The sequence below is a fragment of the Rhinoderma darwinii genome, chromosome 1 (assembly GCF_050947455.1).
Source record: "Rhinoderma darwinii isolate aRhiDar2 chromosome 1, aRhiDar2.hap1, whole genome shotgun sequence".
Lineage (NCBI taxonomy): Eukaryota > Metazoa > Chordata > Amphibia > Anura > Rhinodermatidae > Rhinoderma > Rhinoderma darwinii.
The window spans coordinates 617369254-617394506 of NC_134687.1; the positions used below are offsets into that span (position 1 = coordinate 617369254).

The 25253-nt window shown below is 45.3% G+C and overlaps 1 protein-coding gene across 1 annotated transcript in view; it reads right to left on the reverse strand.

The window, feature by feature from the left end:
• SLC45A2 (solute carrier family 45 member 2) overlaps positions 1–25253 on the reverse strand; it is a 110447-nt gene that overhangs the window by 25546 nt on the left and 59648 nt on the right. Inside the window, exons 5-6 of the mRNA XM_075854993.1 lie at positions 23011–23134; positions 15394–15599 (exon numbers count right to left, since the gene is read on the reverse strand). Of these exons, the coding sequence (XP_075711108.1) occupies positions 15394–15599; positions 23011–23134 (330 nt within the window). The remainder of the gene's footprint in view (positions 1–15393; positions 15600–23010; positions 23135–25253) is intronic.

Sequence of the window (25253 nt, forward strand, 5' to 3'; positions counted from 1 at the left end):
TGAGAGCAGCTATTGGGGCATTATGCTGTTTGTGAACAGCTAAAGGGGCATTATTCTGTATGGGAGCAGCAATGGGGGCATTATACTGTATGGGGTAGCTATGGGGGCATTATACTGTATGGGGTAGCTATGGGGCATTATACTGTTTGGGGCAGCTATGGGGGCATTATAATGTATGGGGTAGCTATGGGGGAATTTTACTTTTTGGGGCAGCTATGTGGGCATTATACTATACGGGGCAGCTATGGGGGCATTATACTGTATGGGGGCAGCTATAGGGACATTATGCTGTATGGGGGCAGCATTCTGTATGGGAGCAGCTACAGGGGCATTATGCTGTATGGCGGCATCTATAGGAAATTTTGCTGTATGAGGGCAGCTTTGGGGGCATTAAGCTCTATGAGGCATTATACTTTATGGGGCATTATACTGTATGGGGCAGCTGTAGATGCATTATGCTGTATGGGGCAGCTATAGGGGCATTATGCTGTATGGGAGTAGCTATCGGGGCATTATGCTGTATGGGAGAAGCTATAGGGGCATTATGTATGGGGGAATTTGATTGAGCATTATACTGCTTGGGGGCATCTGTGTGGGCATTATACTGTACAGGGGCATCTGTGTGGGCTTTATACTGTATAGCTGCATCTATGGGGGCATTATTCTGTATGGTGACAACTAGAGCGCATTATACTGTGTGGGGACAGCAAGAGGGCAATATACCGTGTTGCTATGTGCGCCGCATCGGTTGTCTCTCTTTGTGATACTTGAAAGTTGGGAGGTATGGGGGACGTCACTATCCATATATGGACAGTGACATCAGGGGCTCCTCTAGGAAGCTCCAATGGTGCTATGTACAGGGATGGGGTGTGGCGCTTTTTACAGGAGGGTGTGTGTGGCACCATCTACAATGTTTAAATGGTTTTATGCTTGGGTTACATTAAAAAAAAGTGTTTTGTTTTTTTTTACATCTCATTGATTGGTAGAGAAAGCAAACATGGCGAGGGGGGAAGGAAATGTCAGGAAAGAAGTTCAAGGGGGGGGGGGGCAAACTGAATGTTTTCTCCGGGTGCTGGAGAACCTAGCTACGCCTCTGAGTAAACTAGGACTAATATCAGGGTATATTTTTTCACATGGAAATGCCGAATGCGCTGGGCTGTTGGCATGCTCTTTAACATGTTCCTGGCCATCCCTCAAGGGGAACAGATGCAATATAAGCTTTGTTAGTGCTTTTGAAGTCATTTAGTCTACACAATATATATATATTCCAACACGGGTGGCATTATAAAAGGGACACAAAAGATGGAAAAAGGTGCTTTTTGCACATTGGCCTACAGACCATCTCTGATGTAAGCAAAGGTAATACTATTCTTTCAATGGTGCTATCTAGAGTGGATGCCCTGTACGCATCTATGGACCTGTCACATAAAGCTGCATTCACACGACAGTGAAAAAAAATGGCCATTAAAAACTGATCAACTGTCAGTTTTTCATGGCCATTTTGCATCAGCGTGTCTCCAAATTTTCATACATTTGCAGTCCGTCTTTAATGGCCGTTTGTCATCCGTTTGCCATCAGTTTTTCATGTCTATTAAAAAAACTGATGGATTTAACTTGTTGGTTTTATTGTCCAAACCCCCTGTAAGCACCACAGTTCCCATGTAGATAGTTCTGCAATGACCCTGTAGATAGTGCCACAGTGCCCACTGCAGATAGTGCCACAGTGCCCACATCTAAAGTGACATAGTGCCATAGTGCCTACATATAAAGTGCCAGTGCCGTCATAGTGCCACAGTGACCACGTAGATAGAACAGTGTCCCCATAGTGTCACACCCCCATATAGTGCCACAGTGCCCATATAGATAGCGCCACACCCCTGTAGATAGCACCAACCCCCCTGTAGATGGTACCACCCCCACTGTAGATGGCACCACCCATTGTAGAAAGCACCCTGCCCCAGTAAATGACACCTCCCCCTGTAGATAGCACCCCCACATGTAGATAGCGGTGCCCCCGTAGATAGCACCCCCCAGTAAATGGCACCTCCCCCCCTGTAGATAGCGCCACTGTAGCTCCCTGTAGGAATGGAATCCCTCTGGCCGGGGATTTCACTCCCAGAGGTAGCCACTGATGTCACTGTCATTATATGGACAGTAACGCTAGGGGCTTCTGCAGTAGAAGAATCCCCTGGCCAGAGCGTTGGCCGGGGATTCCGCTCCTACAAGGGGCTATAGCGGCGCCATCTGTGTTGGGGGGGGTAGTGCCATCTACGGGGGGGGGGCGCTACCTACAGGGGGTGCTATCTACAGGGAGGTTAGAGGGAGACAGGAGTCCCCGGCCAGAAATCTTGCGATGCTCTGGCCAGAGACTCCACAGTTGAAAGCCCAACATCACTGTCCATATATAAACAGTAATATCAAGGGCTACCCTGGGCACAGCGCTCAAAATAGCGCTGTGTGCGGGGAATCCTCGGCCAGGATCAGTTTTTACCGGCCATTACAAGGATTGAATTCTAAAAAACGGCCAGTAAAAACTCATCCATTGACTTCTATGGGAGCCGTGGGGATGTCAAAACGATCAAAAATAGGACATGTGAATACACCCATAACTCTACTGTTCTGAAAACAGCTGTGTGACGGCCGTCACAAAAATGACCGTCGCACTGCCGTTTTTCATTGTGGTGTGAATGTAGTCTAACTGTGAATGCCGCCTGTGTACACATATAATCATCCATGCAGAAAACTATGGTCTGATCTCCAATAGATTTCTGTTCCTGGCACGAAACCGATTAATAAACCTGAAGTGTAAAGAAATGTTACTGATAATGAGCACAGCACTTTAGGGAATTACAGCAAGAACGGTAATTTCTTCAAGAAGTGTGACAATGGGCTCGCTTTTTATATTCAGTGCGTTCCCTAACAAGTATTTTACAATTGCCTCTCATTTGCACATCTTTGTTAGAGGTCTATTATTATTGTTTTTTTGTTTATTGCTATGACCATATGAAGTTTTTGAAAAAGGGAACAGGGCAAACATTAAAAGCATTTTTAACAACAAATTGGTGTGTTTTGGAGTTTATATTATGGTAGAATAGTCTTCCAGGATATTCGGCTTTCATTCCAAGTTAATGACCCATTCTAAGTTAACAGTTGTTGTTGCCAGCCAAAGATGCTGGATGCATTAGTGAGCCAGGCTGCACATCAGAACACTGTAGAAACTTGCAACTTTATCCATACAATGGAGAGAATAAAGGTTTTAGGAAAGCATTAAAAAGTTTCAAGAAATGACCAAACACTTTATAGAATTGGAATCAAAAAAGTTTCCCGAGGTTACGCCACTGGTGGTGCTAAAAACTGCAACACCAGACCATCGCTCATCACATGGGTGTCAACACTGACAGAAAACATAAAGGCACCAGTAAAATACCAGTGGATGAGCGAAAACAAATACTGAAGGTAGTAGAAGATGCATAAATGGAGTGGATGGCAGATGTATTGTATGCAAGCAGATGAATAGACAGTGGAGAAGAATTAACAGCACTCGCTGACCCTTTCTCAATACTATCCCACAGCAGGGTAAGACAACAGCCTGGCAGCATCCAAATGCACAGAAAAGGCAAACAAACCAGTTGAATTGGATACACATAAAACCACAATACAAAACCTAGATCTCTTGCTCTGGAGGACCTGTCCTTTCCTGCATTACAAAGACCAAACATTGATATGAATGAGCACTGTGTAATACCTAATCTCCCCTGTGGTGGCGCTGCAGGGGAATTGAACCCTTACTGACAGGTTTCTCCACAGATTACAGATGAGTTTCTGGATTATCCCCTAATCTGTCAGTATGCCTGTTACTCCCCTCCTTTTGGCAACAAAGGCCAGATCCCTGTATAGGGGTTAAAAATTGAAGACCAGGGAGTCTGCAAATTAAAGTGGCTAGCGCAAAGTTTTACCGCAGAAGCCATTTTTAAGCGCATAAGCAAACCATGGCAGGTTCCTGTGGTTCTACTCCTGGCCTGAATGCGGACTATGGTTCTATGTTATCCTCCGGCTTGCGGCTTCCAGACAACTAATCCATTGATGTTCCTGACTCTGCTACAGCACACTCGTCACCAATTGGTGACTATTCTGGGGAGTGCGACCTGGGAATCCGACCGGGAAGGTTCATACCTTCTTGCGGGGATTGACGGTTAAGAACGGTTAGTTTGTTGAGACTCCGCACCTCAGTCTAGCTAGCTCGTGCCAAAACAAGTTTAAAGGATTTACTTCTCAGGTGAGAAACCGAAGAAATAAAGAATGAATCAACTTTAAGGGTTTCATAGTGTGCACCTAATAAATATATAAAACACTACAAAGAAAGCAAATTAGACAAAACATAGCGCCAAGATCCAGGCTTGTTTTTTGCAGGCGAGTTATAGCTTTTCATGACCACATCTATTGCACCATATAATGTACTGGGAAAAAAAAAATCTTTGTGGGGTATAATGGGAAAAGACTGATTCATTTATTGTTTTTTAGGTCTTCTTTTTATGGAATTCACCATGCAGTACAAACAGGTGTGGATCTATACGGAGCAATACCAAATTTATATATAGATTTTATATATAGTTGTTTTCTTATGTTTTACTACATTTTTGGTTACACGTGACTTTTTGATGACTTTTGTTCCATTTTTAGTGGGAGGTGAGGTGACCAAAAAACAGAAACTTTGGCGTGGAATTTTTTTTATGGCGTACACTACGCAGGTTAAATAATGTTGTATTGTAATAGTTCAGACGTGACAATACAAATGTATTGAAGCATAATGGGGGGGGCAATGGGCTGACAAAGGGGGCCGTCCTACTAATGGCTTAGATGTCGCAGTCACTATTGACCCCAGCATCTAAGTGGTTGAATAGCTTGGGTCTGAGAAATCGACGATCCGGACCATTCCAGTGAGGTATCGGCTCTAACATACAGCCGACATCCACTTAGTATGGAGTGGGTTTAGTGAACCCGCTTCATGCTTCCCCTTTCCGGCTATGACGTAACTGTATGTCAAATGTTGGGATGGGATTAAGATTAGAAAAAGGGTCTAGTTTATTTTCTAGAAACAGGGCCACTCTTGTCCATGGGTTCTGTCTGGTATTGCTGTTTAGCCCGATCAGTGGAATCAACATAAACTGCAATACCAGACACAGCCTGTGGACGATAGTGTTGCCCTGTTTCTGGAAAACAAAAGCACAACCCTTCTATAGTGTTGCCCTGTTTCTGGAAAAAAAACAAAAAACACAACCCTTTTTTAATCTCAAACAGTTCCTTTCACTTAATACTGAGCAAAGGATCCCTATTGAGGTTTAATATAAGGGTTAACAGAGAATTTCTATAGTTTAAGATGGCCATACACATGACAGAACTCGGCCTAGCCCGCCGATGTTGGCAAGGTCAGTGTGTATGGGGACCACCCTTATTCTCCTCTCCCCATAGAAATAAACATGCACACTCAGCTGAGGTATTCCAGTCTTTATAAAATGTGTGCAGATTGTGTGACTGCCGTAAGACTAGTAACTTAGTAATGTGCTGTCTGTAGCGGAAATCCCTCTGTAAGCCAGACTCACATGCAGTCATCTGACCATGCTTCTGGCGTTTCTCTTCCTTGTGAGACATCTCATAAACTGAACATGTGTTTATCTCCGCTCTTTGCCCTCCCTGTATCGTAGGACCTTATACATCACATGTCTTATCTTCACTGACCCTGCTTTCCCCCTTCTTCCGTGTCTCTGGAGCAGTGGTGTAGTTATAGGGGTCACAACGGTTGCTGTTGCGACCGGGCCCCTAAGCCTGGGGGGCCCATTGCTACACAGCGCTGACTGCGTCGGTCCCGGTTCCAACCGTATCTGCATCCGTAATTATTTTATTATTTTTATATTAGGCACATATGGGGGCATGGGGGCATTATACTGGGTATGGGAGGGGGCTGATATGGTGGCAGCTATAGGATTATACTGTATGAGGCAGCTTTGGGGGCATTATACTGCGTGGGAGCATTATACTGTGTGGGGGCATTATACTGTGTGGGAGCATTATGGGAGCATTATACTGTGTGGGAGCATTATACTGTATGGGAGCATTATACTGTGTGGGAGCATTATACTGTGTGGGAGCATTATACTGTGTGGGAGCATTATACTGTGTGGGAGCATTATACTGTATGGGGGCATTATACTGTGTGGGACCATTATACTGTATGGGGGCATTATACTGTGTGGGAGCATTATACTGTATGGGGGCATTATACTGTGTGGGAGCATTATACTGTATGGGAGCATTATACTGTGTGGGAGCATTATACTGTGTGGGAGCATTATACTGTATGGGGGCATTATACTGTATGGGGCAGCTATGGGTGGCATTATACAGTGGGGCAGCTATGGTGGACATTTTACTGTGGGGCAGCTATGGTGGACATTTTACTGTGGGGGCATTTTACTGTGGGGGCATTATACTGTGTGGAGGGCAGTTATGGAGGGCATTATGCTGTGTGGAGGGCAGTTATGGGGGCATTATTCTGTGGGGGAAAACGATGGGGAGCATTATACTGTGGGGACAGCTATGGGGAGCATTTTACGGTGTGGGGGGCAGCTTTGGGGGTCTTATACTGGGTGAGGGGAAGCTATGGGGAGCATTATACTGTGTGGGGGCAGCTATAGGGGGCATTATACTGTGTGGGGGCAGCTATCGGGGCATTATTCTGTGTGGGGTCATTATACTGTGGAAGCAGCTATGGGGTGCATTATACTGTGGGGGCATCCTTGGGGGCTGTTGGGCAGGACGGCTTGGCAAAGGCACGCACAGGCGTCTGGTGGTGTTGTGGAGGGGTAGGGGGGCCCAAGCTGAATTCTTGCACCAGGGCTCATGAGCCATTAGCAACGCCCCAGGAGCGGCCGCACTGCCGACTGCAGGACATAAGGGGAGGCCGCCATGACAGGATAGGAGGGAGTGGGTAGGAAGTAGTTAAGAAATTCGTAGCAATGGTTAGGGGAGGGAAGGGGAGTGGTTTGGAGGGAGGAGGGGGTGAGAGTCTCGGCTTCCCGCTGTTTTCCTCAGTGCGAGGGAGACAGCGGAAGGAACAGCATCAACAGCAGTTCTTAGCGCTGTTGATCCTGACCGTTACTTACCTGTGACTGTGACGGCGTCTTTCAATGGGCTGGTGGAGAGGCTTCGGGCGGCAGCTGACTTGCAGGATGATGGCTGGTTCGAGGCACAGGTGACAAGACTCTTGGGGCTGGCTGTGCCCCAGGCAGCAGGGCCCCGGCGTTCGCATCGCGCGGTGTCCAGGGAGGGGGGAGGGGTGGCTTCATCACTGTCGTCTGCTGTAGTGCTGGATTTAGATGTGGGCAGCCCTCTGCTGTTCACAACTCCGGGTAGTGGAGGGATCGATCCCGATTCCTCAGAAGTTGTACCCACCCTCCGGCGAGACTTAGCCCTGAGGAAATCCTGCGGGCACGGCGCCGCAGGGGAAGCCCCTCCAGGGTCGCTGCAGGCCGGTCTCCAGGGAGAGCTGCATCCCCTAGGAGGTCCCGGCCTGGCAGAAATCCCCAACCGCGGCTGTGCTTGGCGGTTAGGGGGGGGGGGGGTCTGCTCCTAGTTTTCCAAATACCCCCCCTCCGTCGGGTGTGATGCAGGACATGGGCATGTCGGCAGCCCCGCATGATGAAGAGCCAATCAGGGGGCTGGCTGCTGCGAGGCTTTCTGCAAGGAGGATGGCGAGTCCGGTGGGCTGTGGAGTGCGCTCAGAAGTTTGGGTTCCGCGGATCGGGCAACAGGCAGTTGGCCCTCTCAGCATCAGGGCTCCAACGGAGGCCGGCCCTTCGGGACAGTCGGGTAGAGGATCTCCGTGCTCTAACTGTGCGTGTGGGCAGCGGTCGCGGTTGGCGGGTGAATTGGAAGAGGGAGAAGTTGGAGAGCATCAGCGTGGTCAAGTTAGTCCGGCTGGCGGGATCACAGCGCCTGAGCAGCCAGGTGGGTGTTTATCTTCTATCTCTTTTCATACTGCTGGTATGTTGGGGGGTGCGAGGGTCGCGTCGGGCAATATGGCCGATGGCGGGCCTTCTGGGGGGGTGTTAGCGGCTTTGCGGAATTAGTAGGATGTTTGCGCGAGCTGGTGAATAAATGAGATAAGTCACAGGCGCCGGTATTGGCGGGAGTGGCTCCGGTTGCGGTTTGGGGGGGGGACGGTAGCGCCGGGGGTGGGGCAGCCGCCGGATAGGTTGCAAGTTGGGGGCTCCGCGGGGGCTGTGGCGGTGTCGGTGCAGACAGATGGGGCACAGGAAGGTGACAGAGTGCGGTTGGATGATAGAGCGCGGGGGGAAGTTTATGTGTGTTTCGAAGGTCCGTTAGGGGCGCATTTGAAACAGGAGGTTCGCGAGCGTATTTGGAAGGATGAATATGTGGAAATATTTTCTCTCCTTCTTTTGGCAAAATTTAATTTGGATAAAGGGAAAAGGGATGAGAGTAAGAAAGAGGAGGGGGAACGGTGGCGTTATCGTCTTATTCCACAAACGTTTGTGAACTGGCTGCAGGTGTTTCCAATCTTGGCTAGCGTGGTTGGGGAAAAGGCTCCGGAGCATTGCTCTGTTCTGTTTTGTTATATGGATGCTATTGGCGAGGCGCATCGGGTTTACGGCGGTATGGCATGGCGGCGATACGACGAGCAGTTTCGGCAGCGGAAGGCGGTGCGACCCAGCATTAGATGGGATCAGAGGGATATCGCATTGTGGTTGAGGGTGACTGCTCCGGTTAAGCCGGGACAGTCCTTTCCAGGGAGCGGGGGATCTGCAGGGCAGGTCGGCCAGTCAGGTCAGAGTTCCGGTTCGAAACTTGGTTTCTGTTGGCAATTTAACCACGGCCAATGTAAATTTGGGGCCACGTGCAAGTTCAAGCATGTGTGTTCCCATTGCAGCGGGACGTCCCATGGTGCGTCAAAGTGCTTGCGAAAAGGAAAAAGGGGGGTGGGGGTCCGGGGGGTTCAGCTGGTCAAGGGATTGACGCCGGTGAGGTTGGAAAGGATGGCCGCCTTTCTAAGTAGTTATCCGAATAGGGCTGGGGCAAAGTTGATTGCGGATGGTTTTAGCATGGGCTTTGTGATTCCTTCTCCCCCTTATGACATTCCAGTCACTCGTCGGAATCTTCGGTCCGCGTATCAACACTCGGGGGTGGTAACCGAGAAACTGCGTAAGGAGGTTATTTTGGGCCGCATGGCGGGGCCTTTTGTTGAACCCCCTGTGGATGATTTTGTGGTTTCTCCATTGGGTGTAGTGCCTAAGCGCCGAACAAGTTTAGTTTAATACATCATCTGTCCTTTCCCCGGGGTGCATCGGTGAACGATGGGATTGATCCAGGGTTGTGTTCGGTGGTGTACGCGTCGTTTGATAAGACGGTGGTTTTGGTTCGGGAAGCGGGTGAAGGTGCCTTGCTTGCAAAAACGGACATTGAAGCAGTGTTTCGGTTATTGCCGGTTCATCCCATGAGCCAACGGTTGTTGTTTTTTTTTTGGGAAGGGGAATTTTTTGTGGATCGTTGTTTGCCTATGGGTTGTTCCCTGTCGTGCGCGTATTTTGAGGCATTTAGTTCTTTTTTGGAATGAGTAATACGGGAGGTCGCAGGTGTGAAGTCTGTCATTCATTACCTGGATGATTTTTTGTGTGTGGGCCCGGGTGGTTCAGCGGTGTGCGCTAATATTTTGTATGCTCTACAGGGGGTCATGAGTGATTTTGGAGTCCCGTTGGCTCCGGACAAAACAGAGGGTCCGGTTACGGTTATTCGTTTTTTAGGCATAGAAATTGACTCGGTCTTGATGGAATATAGGCTCCCTGAAGATAAATTGACGGGGCTTCGTTTAGAGGTTCAGGCGTTGTCTCGACTTAAAAAGGTTACATTGCATAGTTTGCAATCGGTATTGGGAAAGTTGAACTTCGCGTGTCGGATCATGCCCAGGGGCAGAGTGTTTAGTAGGCCTTTGGCGGCGACTGCCGGGGTGTTGGCACCGCATCATTTTGTGAGATTGAGTTGTGAGCACCGGGCGGATTTGGAAGTGTGGCATCGGTTTTTGGGCCAATACAGCGGGCGGTCACTTTGGATGGATGGGGCTCTTGACTCGGTGGATTTAGATTTGTTTACAGATGCGGCTGGAGGGGGCGGTTTTGGAGCTTATTGTGGGGGCCAGTGGTGCGCCGGGGGGTGGCCAGATACCTGGGTTGACAACGGTTTGACGAAAAACTTGGCCCTACTCGAGCTGTTCCCTATTGTGGTCGCGGTGACCATTTGGGGGGACAGGCTCAGGAACAAGAAGATTCGTTCTCACTGCGATAACCTAGGGGTGGTGTTGGCTATCAATAATATCTCGGCGTCATCTCTTCCGGTTGTGCAACTGTTACGGCATTTAGTGCTAGTTTGTTTGTCCTTAAATGCTTGGGTGGTGGCGGTGCATGTTCCGGGGGTTGAAAATTGTGTTGCTGATGCCCTTTCTCGCTCGCAGTGGGACCGTTTTCGTCAGCTGGCGCCGGGAGCGGATCGGATCGGCAAGGTTTGCCCGGATCATCTTTGGGAGTTGGTTTCGCTGCGGCAGAAGCATTGATTGAGCGATCTCTGGCGAGTTCTACGTGGGCAGCATACAGGGCTGGCTGGGCTCAATGGGAGCTTTGGTTGCGATCCCTAGGTGACGTCCGGTCTGACCGGGACAGATTGGTGGCTTTTTTGTATTGGCTGGGGGACGCGTATGAGTCAGGTGTGTCTGTGTCCAAGGTGAACAAGTTTGTGTCCGCAGTGGCGTTTGGCTTGAAACTGCATGGAGTTGTGGATGTGACTAAGGAGTTTTTAGCAGTTCAAGCCTTGAAAGGGGTTCGCAGGTGGAGAGTGTCGGTGGATCGGCGGCGGTCGGTTTCTTTCCGGATTCTTTGCCTGCTGGGAACGGCGGTGGAGGGGGTTTGTAGTTCGGCCTTTGAAGTCCGATTGTTTCGCTTGGCTTTTTCGTTAGCTTTTTTCGGGGCTTTTAGAGTGGGCGAATTGGTGTCGCCAAGTGTTTCGCGGGTGGGCGGAATAGGTCTGGATGATGTGGAGCTGTTTGCTGACAGGGTGAGGCGTATTGGGAGGTGGGAGTCTAACCGTTTCCGCACCTACGTGCGACCTCATCTGCTCAAACATGGTTCAGTTATTACTAAGGTGGGGGTTGAGTCTGTGTAAGATGGAGTGAAAATGGAATTGTAAGGTTCACGCCCTTGTCTGGTCTGGATCTTGGGGCACTCCTTGGTTTACTGGGGCGCTCTGAGGGCGGATGTTCGCCCTGATGGCCGCCAACTGAGGATTCCGCGGGAGGAGGCTGTCCTGCATTGGTTGGGTTTTAGGGGAATGGTTTGGGCTAGGGTGTTACAGGAATTTCAGGTGTATACTCAGCTAGATCGTGTTCCTGAGGTTTTAGTGTTACATGTGGGGGGGAAACGACTTAGGCGTGCGCCCTTTTCGCGATCTTGCAAGGGACATTAAGCACGATTTGTTGTGCTTATGGGCGTTGCACCCGGGATTAATTATAGTCTGGTCAGACATTGTGCCCAGAAAGTCGTGGCGTTTGGCCCGATCCGTGGAAAGGCTGAATAAGGCCAGAATTAAAGTTAATAGGGCGGTGTCAGCTTTTGTGGCTAAACATGGTGGAGTGGTGGTCAGGCATAGGGACCTGGAAGCAGGAGTGGGGTGTTATTGGAGACAGGATGGGGTGCACTTGAATGAGGTTGGGATGGATCTATGGAGTTTGGCCCTGGCAGAAGGAATTGAAAGAGGGGTGTTGGTGTGGAGGAGCTCATAGGCTTGAGGTAGTCAAGGCCCATTTCGCAGTGGCGGGGGGAGTCCTTGAGGTTGGTCAGTAAAACTGGTGGGGGGGGTCGCATCAGGGGTATGCGTCCCCCAAAATATGTGGAAGGCTTCTTAGGGTGTTACCCCTTTGAAGTGCTTTATGGGAAAAGCCATCTGCAGAAGTGAGCGGTGCCTTCGAGCCGGGTTACGGCTGGAGGTAAAAAGCAAGTGGTGGTGGCAGATGGCTAGTTGGTTCTATTTTGCGGTAACCTCAAGGGCTTCCCCTGGTCATGTTATTGGTGTTATTTATATTGACCCTGTTAAGGGTTTGTAATGTGTTTTGGAAGAATTCCAATTTTGGGGAAAATTTATAATAAACGGCTGCTATGGCCATTAAAATCCAACCTCGGTGTCATGCGTTTTATTCTGGAAGGGTAAGGAAGGTTTACGGATCACTCCACTCTACTTATCCAAGTCATGCTCTGGAAGGATCGGGTTTCACATTCTAGGCAGCAGATAGTGCAGAGTACAGCAGCAGAACAGCAGTGCTATGTCTCAATAGCAGACAGTAATTACCTTACACCTTGTAATAGAGTGGCATGAAGGCAGCTTTAAATATAGGTAATATCTGTGAAAGGGGAGAGGAATCATAGGAAATGTAGTCCATTAAAAGGTGATCCTGTCCACAGTAAGCCCTGCCGGCATCGATGAGCTGTACAAAATTATGAATATTATAAATAACTATGTCTGAGCTATGGTAGCATCACTTGTTAAACATTTAGATGCATATGGGTACTTTTAAGTGTTTTTTATAAGCTCGGAAAACCCTTTTAATTATAGTGTATGGCCACTTTTAGACTAGTGAAACCTGTCTAATCATGTTGATACACAAACATATACAATGCTAAATATCTGTTCATAGTTCAAATATACCATATGCTTCATTTTACAATTTTCCACTAAACTCATCTATTCATTGAATTTCACAGCTGCAGTAGCCAGTGACATATGGCCAATGCGATCTGTAGACATAATAACTATATAAAGGATTTAACAGAATACTTATTTTTTTTATGTTCGGTACTTTATATGCTAATCTCTTCTCTGGACCTGTCTGTAGCCTTATGTCATTGACTGTCCATTGGGAAGGGAGATGAAAGGCAGGAGAGGGAGGATTGCTAATGTGAATAGAGAGCTTTACCGATGCCTGTCCGCTTCTCATTCTGATTAGTAAAATGCACCTGTCAGTAATGTAATATAAAAAGCAGCCAGGGTTGCTAACCGTCCGTAAATTTAGGTACAGTCCACAAAAATGGGTGTTTTTTTCTGCCGTCTGTAGCGTCCGGCAGAAAAAAGCACCGTCCGGGATTTTGCCGCATTCTCCCGTAACTTTGCACTGTGCATGCGCCAAAATGTGCATGCACTGCAAAGGAATAGCAGGCTGCAGCCGGGCATATTTTCACATTCCGCTTAACTTCTGCGGAATGTGAAAATGTGCAAGCCACTTCCAAGTGGGGTCGGTGCCGGGAGTGGACCAATTCAGTCACCTGACCTCACCTCAGCGACATGAGGTTAGGTGACTGGACTGGTCCACTCCCGGGCTGTCACCGACCCCAATTAGTAGTGGACCTGTCACTTCCGCCGCTTTGCCACATGACCACCTTGGCTCCTCTTAATGGTGAGTCAAGTCAGGCAGAGCAGAGTGTGGTAGTGGTAAGCTACCACTACGTTTGCACTTTGCAGTGTGGCACTAAGTACAAGTGGGGGCCTGTGTGGCTCTAAGTACAAGGGTGGGGGCTGTGCGGCGCTATGTACAATGGGGTGCTGTGTGTGGCGCTATCTACAAGGGGGTGCTGTGTGTGGCGCTATCTACAAGGGGGTGCAGTGTGTGGCGCTATCTACAGGTGGCACAAAGAGGGCATGGTTATTGATGGGGCACTTTTATTGGGTCAGCACTGAGGGATCATTATTACCATATGGGGCACAAGTTTATTTAGAGGATGGGGTATATGTGGGGAGGATGCTGGTGGAACATTCAGAAATCAACATATCTGAGTGTCAAATTCTTCAGAGACAAGTCGTGGCTGGAATACGTTTTCACAGTGGTCTTGGTCAGATGGAGGAAAAAAAGGGAAAGTGAACGACTCCAATCAGAGAAAACATCACCTAAGTTAGCGTAGGAAAGCTACAAGCGCAGCGGTGATTGGCGAGTCACTACTAGCACAGTGCACAGGCAAGGATTTTGTTATTTGTCTGTGAAAATATTGGTCTGTCCTTTGTTTTTAGCTCAGTTTTCCAGAAATCTCTGAAGTGGAGGTTGGCAACCCTGAAAGCAGCAAAATACATTAAAAAAAAATAATTGTAAAATCCCTTTAATATGCCATCCAATAGTCCAGAAACACCAGTAGTCGGGCACTTGACCTGTAAAATATCCTAATAAAATAGAAACCTACAATCAATGAAGAGATTCCTCTGAATAATGAAACAAAAACAACATTATATTGGGCTTCAATGCCCCCCATGATAGGAAGCAGCGTCTACGAGAACCCCAGGTATTTACCCTTTAACACCTATAATGGAATTTTGACTTTGCTGCTGGGGAACCTCAGGTCACCAGCCCCGGAGTAGTCTCGCTTTGTGACGGTCAATGTACAACAGGTGTGGTACAACGGGCACTTACGGTTAATGGAGCAAAAGGTCAGGGCAGGCGGCAGTAATTCATCAAGGGTCAAGGGCAAAAAGTCAGGGAGGGCAAGGATAGTCAAAATGTACAAGCTGAGGTCAATCACAAGAAATCCAACAAAGTACAACGCTGGGTATCACTAGTAAACTAGGATGAACCCAATTGCTCAGATGAGCTGGTGGTGTGGGCAGAATCCTTTTATAGCCCTGAAAAGCTGGATAGTAATGTGGCGTGAGTTGGACCATTAAGGGAGGAAGACAGCGCGCATGAGAAGTAAGAAGAAGCGGAAATGCAGGAGGAGACCAGCAGAGATGGACGTCGCGACCAAACCAGAGAAAGGAAGGGACGCACTGTCGGCAAACAGCTGGAAGCCGCCTTGGAGAGGTAAGCATACGGTGATGGTGGGAAGCAGCTGCTGTTATACATGATAGGCCAACAGGTGCATGATTGTGCGAAAGAAAAAAGGCAGACCTTTTTTAAGATTTCTAACAGCCCCTTGCAAGAAAAAATAACCTTGTACAGATTCATATGAAATTGAAGGCATATGAGTGTATAGTATGGACCCACAGATTTCTGTAGGTGCTGTATCGGGGTTCTGTACAACTCAGAACTTGTATGGAGACGTAATAGGACCATGTGCATGAAGTGCATAGCAATTCCATCATTTGTATCACCAGCAGAATCTATGACATTATTTAACATACAATATTTCATGGCATTGAAAAAACACTATAGTTTAAAAAGCAGATACCATTTCAGATTGCTGATCAATTAAAGTTTCTGTACTGTATCCTACATGGCCGTATCTTTAAATTTGAACCATAAGCATTGGGACACTACCATTATATTCAAAGGGGGTAGATGAATAATACATTGTAACTTACCTCTTCCTCTCTGTGGTACTCGGAGATGAGATTAAAAGGAACAGTATACAAGGTACTTGACATCACCCCGAAGAGGGAACACAGAACCAGTGTAGAGTACACATTGGGAAACAATCCTATAAAGCCTGTTCCTAGTCCAAAAAGAAGGTAGCCGACAAAGTAAAGACCCTTTAATCCAATATACGGTAGAAGTGCCTTCTGGAGGTCTGGAAAAAAGTTCAAGAAATCAAATTAGTTACAGAATTTTTTTTAAAAAATCTTGACATATTAATTCTATAGACTCATTTGGACCTTGTGAATGTGCACACAGTGATGCGAACAAATTTGCATTTAGTCATTTAAAATATATCAAATTATTTTTTGGGATTAATTAGTTACTTGAATTACTGTTTTATACTGTTTCAGAACAAGACCTCCAACTGTTCTACAAAACCAAACATGTATCACTATAGGGTTCTACAATAAACTAAGTTTGGTTCAATAGTACCGAGGAGGTTTCGGGTGTTGTACACTCTAAAATGGGGCCATATTAAATCCTTAGCATTTAGTATATCACTAGATTGGTTTAGTGAAAGCCGTAATCATGCCATATGGTTAAAAGTATATGTACAACCCTCCTAATTATTCAGTTCAGGTGTTCTAGCCACACCCTTTACAAACATTTGCATAAAATCAAGCACACAGCCATGCAATCTCCATAGAAAAACATTGCTAGTAGCTAAAGAGCTCATTGACTTAAAACGTTGGCACTGTCATAGGATGCCATCGTTGCTACTAGTTAATTTCCGAAAATTCATGATCTACTAGATCTGCACTGGTCACCTGTAAATGCTATTATTGTGAAGTGGAAGCATCTAGGAGTAACAGCAGCTCAACTATGAAGCTGAAGACCACGCAAACTCACACAGCGGGAGACGTCCCAAGTAAAATTTGTCCAGAATCCATTAAACCTTCCGTCTTAGTCAGGAGAGATCACTACTCTGGCAGACATTAAAAGCTCACCTTCAGTCCTAGTCAAGATCAAATTTTCTGAACATGTGGTCTCCTGGGAGTGGACATTAAATTGTGCAGGGATGAAAAAAATATATCAAGAGCAAATGAAGGACATCTAAAACCACATGTTGTAAAATTCGCACAGTTGAACAACGTTGAGTGTTTGGAGTTTGTAAAGTCAATATAATTAACAAATTATGAAAATTGTTTGGCAAGAAATGAAAAAAGTCTTTCATTACCAAAACCATGAAATATTCACTCTGAACATTTCCCATTATCACGTACATGTGTGTCACGGGAAGAGTCCAGCTTCTGTAACGGACTATGGCGGATAGCCAGTTTGCAAAGAAACCTCTGAACCTGGCAGTTTAAACTCATCAATTTCACGGTCAATAGTTTTACACTGACAGGCCATAATGATTTAGTATATGGAGACAGCGCTAAGAAGATCTCATTGTAAAGTCCCCTAAAGGGACTAAAAATAAAAATAATTAAATTCAGTTAAAGAAAGTTTGTAAAAAAAAATAAAAAAAAAGTGCACACAAAACAAACTCCATTAAAGTGGTTTTATTTTGTAAAAGGATAAAAAAAAAAAAAAAAAATACACAAACTGTATATACTATTGCCGCAATCGTAATTACCTGAACAATAAAGCGAACACATTATTTAACTTCATGGTGAACATTGTACAAAAAACAACGGCGGAGTTGCTTGCTTTCCAGTAAATAAAAGTTGATCAATAATTTCCATGTGGCCCAATATTGTACTAATGAAAACGACATCTCGCCCTGCAAAAACCAAGCCGATATATGGCTAGATTGCTGGAAAAATACAAAAAGTTATGGCCAGGGACGTAACTAGGAAAGACTGGGCCCCATAGCAAACTTATGACTGCCCCCCCCCCCCAGGTCCCACACGCAGTCCCCCTTATAGAAAGTGCCCTCTGTAGATTGTGCCATCTAGCCCCCCCTGTAGACAGTGCTATACAGCCCCCCCTGTAGACAGTGTCACACCCCACTTGTAGATAGTGCCATACAGCCCCCTCTGTATATAGCGCCATACAGCTCACCCTGTATATAGTGCCACATAGCCCTCCTCCTCACAAAAAAAATCATATCATAATCAAACCACCCATCATCTCGCTGCAGATCATACAGCGACTACATTACTGATTAGAGGCAAAATAAACATTTACATTATGTGACTCACCGGTGATGTTTCAGATTCTAGTCCTTTTTCTCTTTTCTTCTCCATCCGGTCCAGACCTCTATGATGACTTCTCAAGCCCACAACCCATTTCTGCAGTTTTCCGCTCAGATGTCTTCAGTTTCTAACTTTTAAAACATTTCTGCTCCTATAAACGAAGATAAAATTCTCAACACCCCTAAATATAATAGCGCCATACACTGCACCTCTAATTATAATAGCATCATACACGGTGTCCCTGATTATAATAGTACCATACACTGTCTCCCACCCACACACGGTGTCCCCTGTAGATAGTGTCCCCATAGAGCCTCTGTAGATAGTGCCCTACATAGAAGCCCCTGTACATAGTGCCCCACATATAGGCCCCTGTAGATAGTGCCCCACATATGGACTCCAGAGCTGCAAGGCAATAGTGCTAATCACTATAGCTCCCCCTATAGTGCTCCACATATCACCCACCTTTGTAGATAGTGCCCCACAAGTAACCCACCCCTGCATATAGTCTCCCACATATAGCCCACCCCTGTAGATAGTGCCCTACGTATAGCTCCCCATGTATATATTGCTCCACATCCATACATATAGACCCACCCCCTCTTGATAGAGTCCCCCTGTAGATAATGCTACTCACAGTTTTATTAGAAAAAAAAATGAAAAAACGTTACATACTCACATGATCCCGTTCCCGCGCTGTCTGGTGGCAATGCAGACCAGCACTCTTCTGAGCAGGTCTGCTGGGGAAGAAAAACGCAAGCGCGCAATGAAGTCATCGCGGCGCTAGTGTCATTAAAAGGTGCTGATTGGCAGGGTAGAATGACTTGCCCCGTCAATCAGCGCCTTTCAGCAATGGAAGTGGCGCTACGGCGTCATTGTAAGGCGCTGAATGGTCAGCACGGAACATGTCCAGCCATTCAGCGCTAATGCTTGTATTTGTACCTGCGTGCTATAGACGCAGGTACAATTAGTGCAAAAGGGGGGTGGCGGCAGCTGGTTTCAGTGGCACCGCCGCCCCCTCAGAGAGGCAACATCAGCCTATAATATTTATTTGTATCTATGTCCAGATAATGCAGATACAAGTGAATGTGGCTGTCAATAGCATCGGGGCCCCCTCTGGTTCTAGCGACGCCACCGGGCATAAGAGGGCCCTTGCCGCCCGGCCCATAAATGTTAGAGGCCGAGCGGCGCGGGCCCCGTAGTGGCGTCGCTACCGCTGTAGCAGCCATAACGCATGGGCTTGGGCCCCCTCATGCTGCAGGCCCCGTAGCAGCCGCTACAGTGATAGTTACGCCACTGGTTATGGCTCTTTGAATGGGGCGATGTTAAAAAATTATTTTTGTTAAGCAGTATATTTATTTGGCAAAAGTAGTAAAAAATTTAAAACCTATACATATGTGGTATCTCCTGAATCAGACCAAGCCATAGAATAAAGGTAACATGTTATTTAAGTTGCATGGTGACATACATAATAAATTCTAAATGCTGAAAACAATGCCAGAATAGCAGTGTTTTTAAATTTCCTCCCAAAAAAAATTACCCAAAAATGGTGCCATTTGCAACTACAGCCCTGGCCAAAAGTTTTGAGAGTAACACAAATTTTGCAGCTTCAGTGTTTTTGGATCTTTTAGTCAGATGTTTCTTTGGTATACAGAAGTACAATTATCAGCATGTCATACGGTTTTTTCAATTTTTATCGACAAATACATCAAGTTTATGCAAAGACTTCTGCAATTCTCCATGCCATGCTGGATATTAGCATCTGGGCCAAATCCTGACTGATGGCAACCCATTTTTGTCTCATCAGTGCATGGAATTTATTAAAATTTCTGTGTTTTTGTTTGTCCACCTGCTTTTTGAGGATTGACCAGGGGTTCTCAATGAGATTGAGATCTGGGGAGTTTCCTGGCCATGGACCCAAATTTTCAATGTTCCGTTCAAATTCTGTTTTGTTGGAAGAGTCTCCTGAAAATAATCTTGCCCCATTCTGCCTACAGCAAACTTTTGTAATCTGGGCCGGATCCCAGTAGCAAATGTTCAATTCCTCTGCCACGCCGCCACCATAAGGGAAAATGAAGTATAGCACAATGCCCTTTAGGGTATGTGCACACACACTAATTACGTCCGTATTTGACGGACGTATTTCGGCCGCAAGTCCCGGACCGAACACAGTGCAGGGAGCCGGGCTCCTAGCATCATACTTATGTACGATGCTAGGAGTCTCTGCCTCGCTGCAGGACAACTGTCCCGTACTGTAATCATGTTTTCAGTACGTGACAGTGGTCCTGCAGCGAGGCAGGGACTCCTAGCATCGTACATAAGTATGATGCTAGGAGCCCGGCTCCCTGCAGTGTGTTCGGTCCGGGACTTGCGGCCGAAATACGTCCGTCAATTACGGACGTAATTAGTGTGTGTGCACATACCCTTACACGAACAGCTCAGGAGCTAAGCCAGCCCCATCGACAGAAGTTGTGAGCGGACATTCTGCTGCAACGGCTGGGATCAATCAGTTTAACACTTTAGTACACATAGTTAGCAGCAACCTGTACTATAAAACTGACATGTTATGTATCCCGCACAGTGAACGGCATAAATAAAATACTTTAAAAAAAAAAAAAAGTCAGAATTGCCTTTTTTTGTTCATCCCCCTCCCAAAAAAAGGAATAAAAAGTAATGAAAAAGTCATATGTACCCCAAATTGGTTCCAATAAAACTATAGCTTTTCCCAACGAAGTCCCCGTAAAGCTCCATGGATGAAAAAAAAAAGAAAAGTTATGGCTCTCAGAATACGGTGACACAAGAACAATTAATTGGTTTTATTGTGAAAAATTAGTAAAACATGAAAAATATATAAAATTATATATCGCCATAAATCGTACTGACCCACAAAACAAAATTAACTTCATTTATACCGCACAATAAACACCATAAAAACAAAAATCAATTGTGGAATTACTGTTTTATATCTATTCCCCAAAAGAAAAAACAAATCGTAAACGTTTTTTAATACATTGAAAAGGGTTTTCCGAGTTATTCCAAAACGTAGCAGGGTAGGGGGGGGGGGGGTGCATTTAAAAAATAAATGAAAAAAAAGGTATTACTTACCTCTCAGTCTCCCCAGCGCCGTCGCTGCGGTTTATGGACATAGCTGTTTAAAGACATGATCGCTGCAGCCAATCACTGGTCTCAGCGATCCTGTGCCATATACCTACTGAGACCAGTAATTGGCTGCAGTGATCATGTGGGTATACAAGCACATCATCGCTGCAGCCATGTCTATGAACAGCGGCGGGGAGGACTGGAGCGGCAGCACTGGAATAAGGCGTGTAATGGCTTTTTTTCTTCAACCAGTTCAGGTCCGGGCTATTTTGAGCCTTCAGGACCAGACACCATTTAGCCATTTTTAGCACGTGTTAGTTAAAGGGCTATAACTTTTTTTATTTGTTGGGCTAGCGACATGATTTTTGCGATGTTTTTTCCATAGACAATGCAGGTTTCTTTCTTTTTATCATTTTTATACACACCTTTTTGCTATTTTACAATTTTTATTCTTAAAGTTTGAAAATAATAGTAAAAAAATAAGCTTTTTTAATTTTCAGCTATTTTATTTGGTAATGACATAGCTTTACCCTAAAATAGACCTTTTATTTGTGATGGTCATTGTCTACCTTAAATTTTAATATATTACATGTCTATATTAGGGTAATTTGGCGTTACGACAATGATTGGCGGGGGGAAAGTTTTTTTTTGGGTGGGTATTTTATGTGTATTTATTATTAATTTTTTTTGCACTTTACTTTTCTATTATTATGGTCTGTCCCTCAAAGGTCAAAAAAGACCTTTGGGGAACTTTATATATTTTTTCTTTCTTTTACACCATCTTTTCCACTGTAACTGGAGCTGCACAGCAGCCCCAGTTACAGGGGAAATCAGCCCTCTCATAGTGACGATTGTCACTAATAGGACTGTGCTGGGTCTAGTAAGACCCACCAGCAGTCTGCCACTAACGGCACCCGGCGATCATGTGACCAGTCACATGAACACCGGGGCCAATAGAGACAGTGGTGCGGCCGCTGCCTCTATTCCTATTCACAGCGTTCATTGAGCGCTGTGTAAAAGAGATCGGAGAAGACAAAAGCAGCGAAAGCTGCTTCTATCCTCTCCTCAGGGTCCCCGGCAGTCAATGACTGCTGGAGACCTGACATTCAGCTGCCCGATCGCTCGGGCAGCAAGTTAAAACCCGCGCCGTAAAAAGTCTATGGCGCGGGTTTTAAGGACCCTGACCGCTGGCCGTAGAAACATAGCCAGCGGTCGGGAACCAGTTAATTTACCCCTCCTACCCCTGACACCTTTTGAAATAACTCAGGAGACCCCTTTAAATGTACTCCAAATGGTGCCATTAAATATGAAGATTGGATGAAAATGCAATCCTCACATCTGCTGGTGTCACCGGCAGCTAACAATAGACTTACCCAGTTGTATATTACCCATCGGGCTTATTTAGCCCCGATGCGTCTACATAAAATGTTAGCCATTCAGACTACGGAGTGCCCGAGGTGTCACCAGGAGGCCGCTGATTTTTGGCATTTGATTTGGACTTGTCCACCTATTGCGTCTTTTTGGGGTGAGGTGTTAAGGTACATTATGCTAATTATGGGGTCTACTATTCCTCATGATCCCTTATTCTGTCTTTTCGGCCTGACGGATGATGAGTTTTACTCACATCATCAAAAGATCTTTTTGTGGATTTCTAGCACGGAAAGCTATAGCTCTTCGTTGGATGGCTGATATGATCCCTACCTACCAATGGAAGTCTGTTATAAATGGTGTGCTACCAGAAGGTCTTGTACCAAAATCGTAAATGTCCTGATAAATTCGATAAGATTTGGGCCTCCTGGTGTGTTTTCCCTGGCACTGCTGATTAGGATAGGATGGAATATGAGCCTCAAAATTTCTAACATGACTGCATGCCACCTGTTGACCTACCTCTCATAATCTTCTTTGTATTCCTTTCTTATTGTGATTGGGCTATTTAGCCATAGCTGTATGATGTAAATGGTTGAATCTTATAAATAAATCTAATTTAAAAAAATAAAATAAAATTGTACCCCAAATGGTGCCATTAAATAATACAACTCGTTCCGCAAAAACCAAGCCATCCCGGAAAAAGTTATGGCTTTCGGAATACAGTGATGTAAAGATGAAATAATCTGCTTTGTACTCGAGGGGTTAATCTAAGTAACCATCAAAATAAAATCGTAGATACAGTAGCCAAAATTGAAAAATATTCATAAATAAATAAAAAAAATGTATACAACTAATCACTACGGGAATTCCACAGGACCGGTCTTCTTACTGGAGGGATGGAGTCTAAAGAATACATGCAGACATGACTCACAAATAATTGAACATATTACTTACAAGAGTACAGTGATGAGGAGATGGCATTAATACACATGCCCCAACATCCTATTTCCACCCCTCGCTCGTAGATCAGGTATGCTGTAGAGTTATGTGGTGCATATGGATTTCCATGGTAAACAATCTGCAGAATAAAAAATAGTTGAGAAATTTTAATAAAACAAAAACATTCACCTCCATTTGCTGCACAATGTCTTTCCTGTTCCTTTACCATTTCCTATTTTTATTTCTTAACCCCTTGGCGCCGCAGCCATTTCTTGACTTTTTATTCCATTGCTTTCTCCCCGCCTTCCGGAAGCCATAACTTTATTTATTCGTCGATATAGCCACATAAGGGATTATTTTTCGTACGGAATTCGTTTTTAATGGCACTATTTATTGTACCATAATAAAGTGGGAAACGTAAAAAAAAATAATCTTTATGGGGTGAACTTTTTTTTATCTGTCAATGGAGCGGTGTCATTTGTTTTTTTGTGAGGTGATCTGTACATTTTATTGTTACTATTTTGGGGCACATGCAACTTTATCACTTTTTATTCCATTTTATCTGGGAGCAAAGGTGACCAAAAAACAGCAATTCCGGTTTCTTCTATTTTTTTTTTTTTACGGGATACATTATTTTATATTGTAACAGTTCTGACTTTTATAAATGCGGAGATACCAATTGGAGATACATTATTTTAGAAGTAAAATTAGGAATAGTGTTTAACTTTCAATGTTTGTCTATTACTTTGTACTTTATTAAAAACGAACTGTTTTTTATATTTTTTTTTTAGTCCTCCTACGGGACTTGAACAAGTGATCATTTGATTACTGGTATTATACACTGCAATACTGTAATTTTTACAGACTCTTATTAAGCCATGGATCTGGCAGGACTTACCGTATTTTTCGGACTATAAGACGCACCATAATTTTATTTGATAGAAAACGAGGGAAAAAAAATGATGGGGGACATCTACTAATGACACACTTATGGGGAGAGGGTATTTGCACCATATTACACTTGTTCTCCTATTCTGTAGCTTGCGGTCTGTTATTAATAAGGGGACAATGAGGTGATGGAGGGGCCCCTTTTTTTAAATGCTTAGATGTTGGTGTCGCTATTGACCGCAGCATCTAAGTGGTTAAATGACACCTGCTGAGAATGGAGCTGGCTCAGTCAGTGGGCTCGCTCCATATGCCCCCTTCACAGCCATTATGTAAAGTTACGGTATAAGTCATTAAAGTGTTAAAGGGATTGTCCGCTTATTTTTGGGGGACCAACCGAACAAAATGGAATTCTCCAAATTCATTTTTTTTAGAAGATTCCCCCAATAATAATTACAGGTTGTCCCTATGGGTTATATTGCTAGGACCCCGAGCAATCAGTTATAATCTATGGAGAAATCAGGAAGCAACTGTTCAGTTTCCCTACAGCGCCACCACATGGGCAATGAAGTATTAGACTGTTCCCTTTGAAATCAATTGGCTGACCATGTAATACATGGATATTGACAGAGAGAGAAAGAGAGATGCTCTTTGCAGCCACTGTCTGTTCTGGTTAATAGCTAAGAATCCTGAAAGGGTAACACCACCATCAAAAAGGGTTTACCAAGCCAGACAACCCCTTTAAGGTGCATAGTAACTTGTACAATCTATTCAGATTTTCTTGTACTCTAACAAGTCAAGGAAGGCTACAACAAACCTATGCGGCAGGAAAACGAGGAGGAAGTTTCTACCTGCAGCAGGTAACTTGCGGTGATCAAATGAATACATAAAGTTACAGGAGCTGAAGTAGTGGTCACCCAAACAGGAAGACAAATGGTTTCTAAGCAACGTGAAATAAAACAGCCTACATTCAAATGTTAAGGGGAAGTATGGAGCGGGCTCACAGGCTGAGCGGGTGACGGCTGTGTTACACAGTCGATACCTCACTGCAATGGGCGGAATCAAAGATCACTTTAATTTCCCCGGTTTAACACGGTCAATCGCGACCATGGCATTTAAATTGTTAGAATCAGAAGGGAGGCCCCCTCCGACGTGCCATCGGCCCCCCAATGATGTGATCGGGGGGTGCCGATGGTCGCCATGGCAGCTTGGAGGCGTAATGAAGGCCCCCAGGTCTGCCACCTTTGTAATCCTTTGAAGCCCTGCCTTTTAAATAAAGGTTTTTTTTTATGTTCCAAAAAAAAAAAAAAATACATAAAAAAACAAAAAACTTTTCCCTAAAGCAATGTTAAAAAATTAAAGTTAACATAACT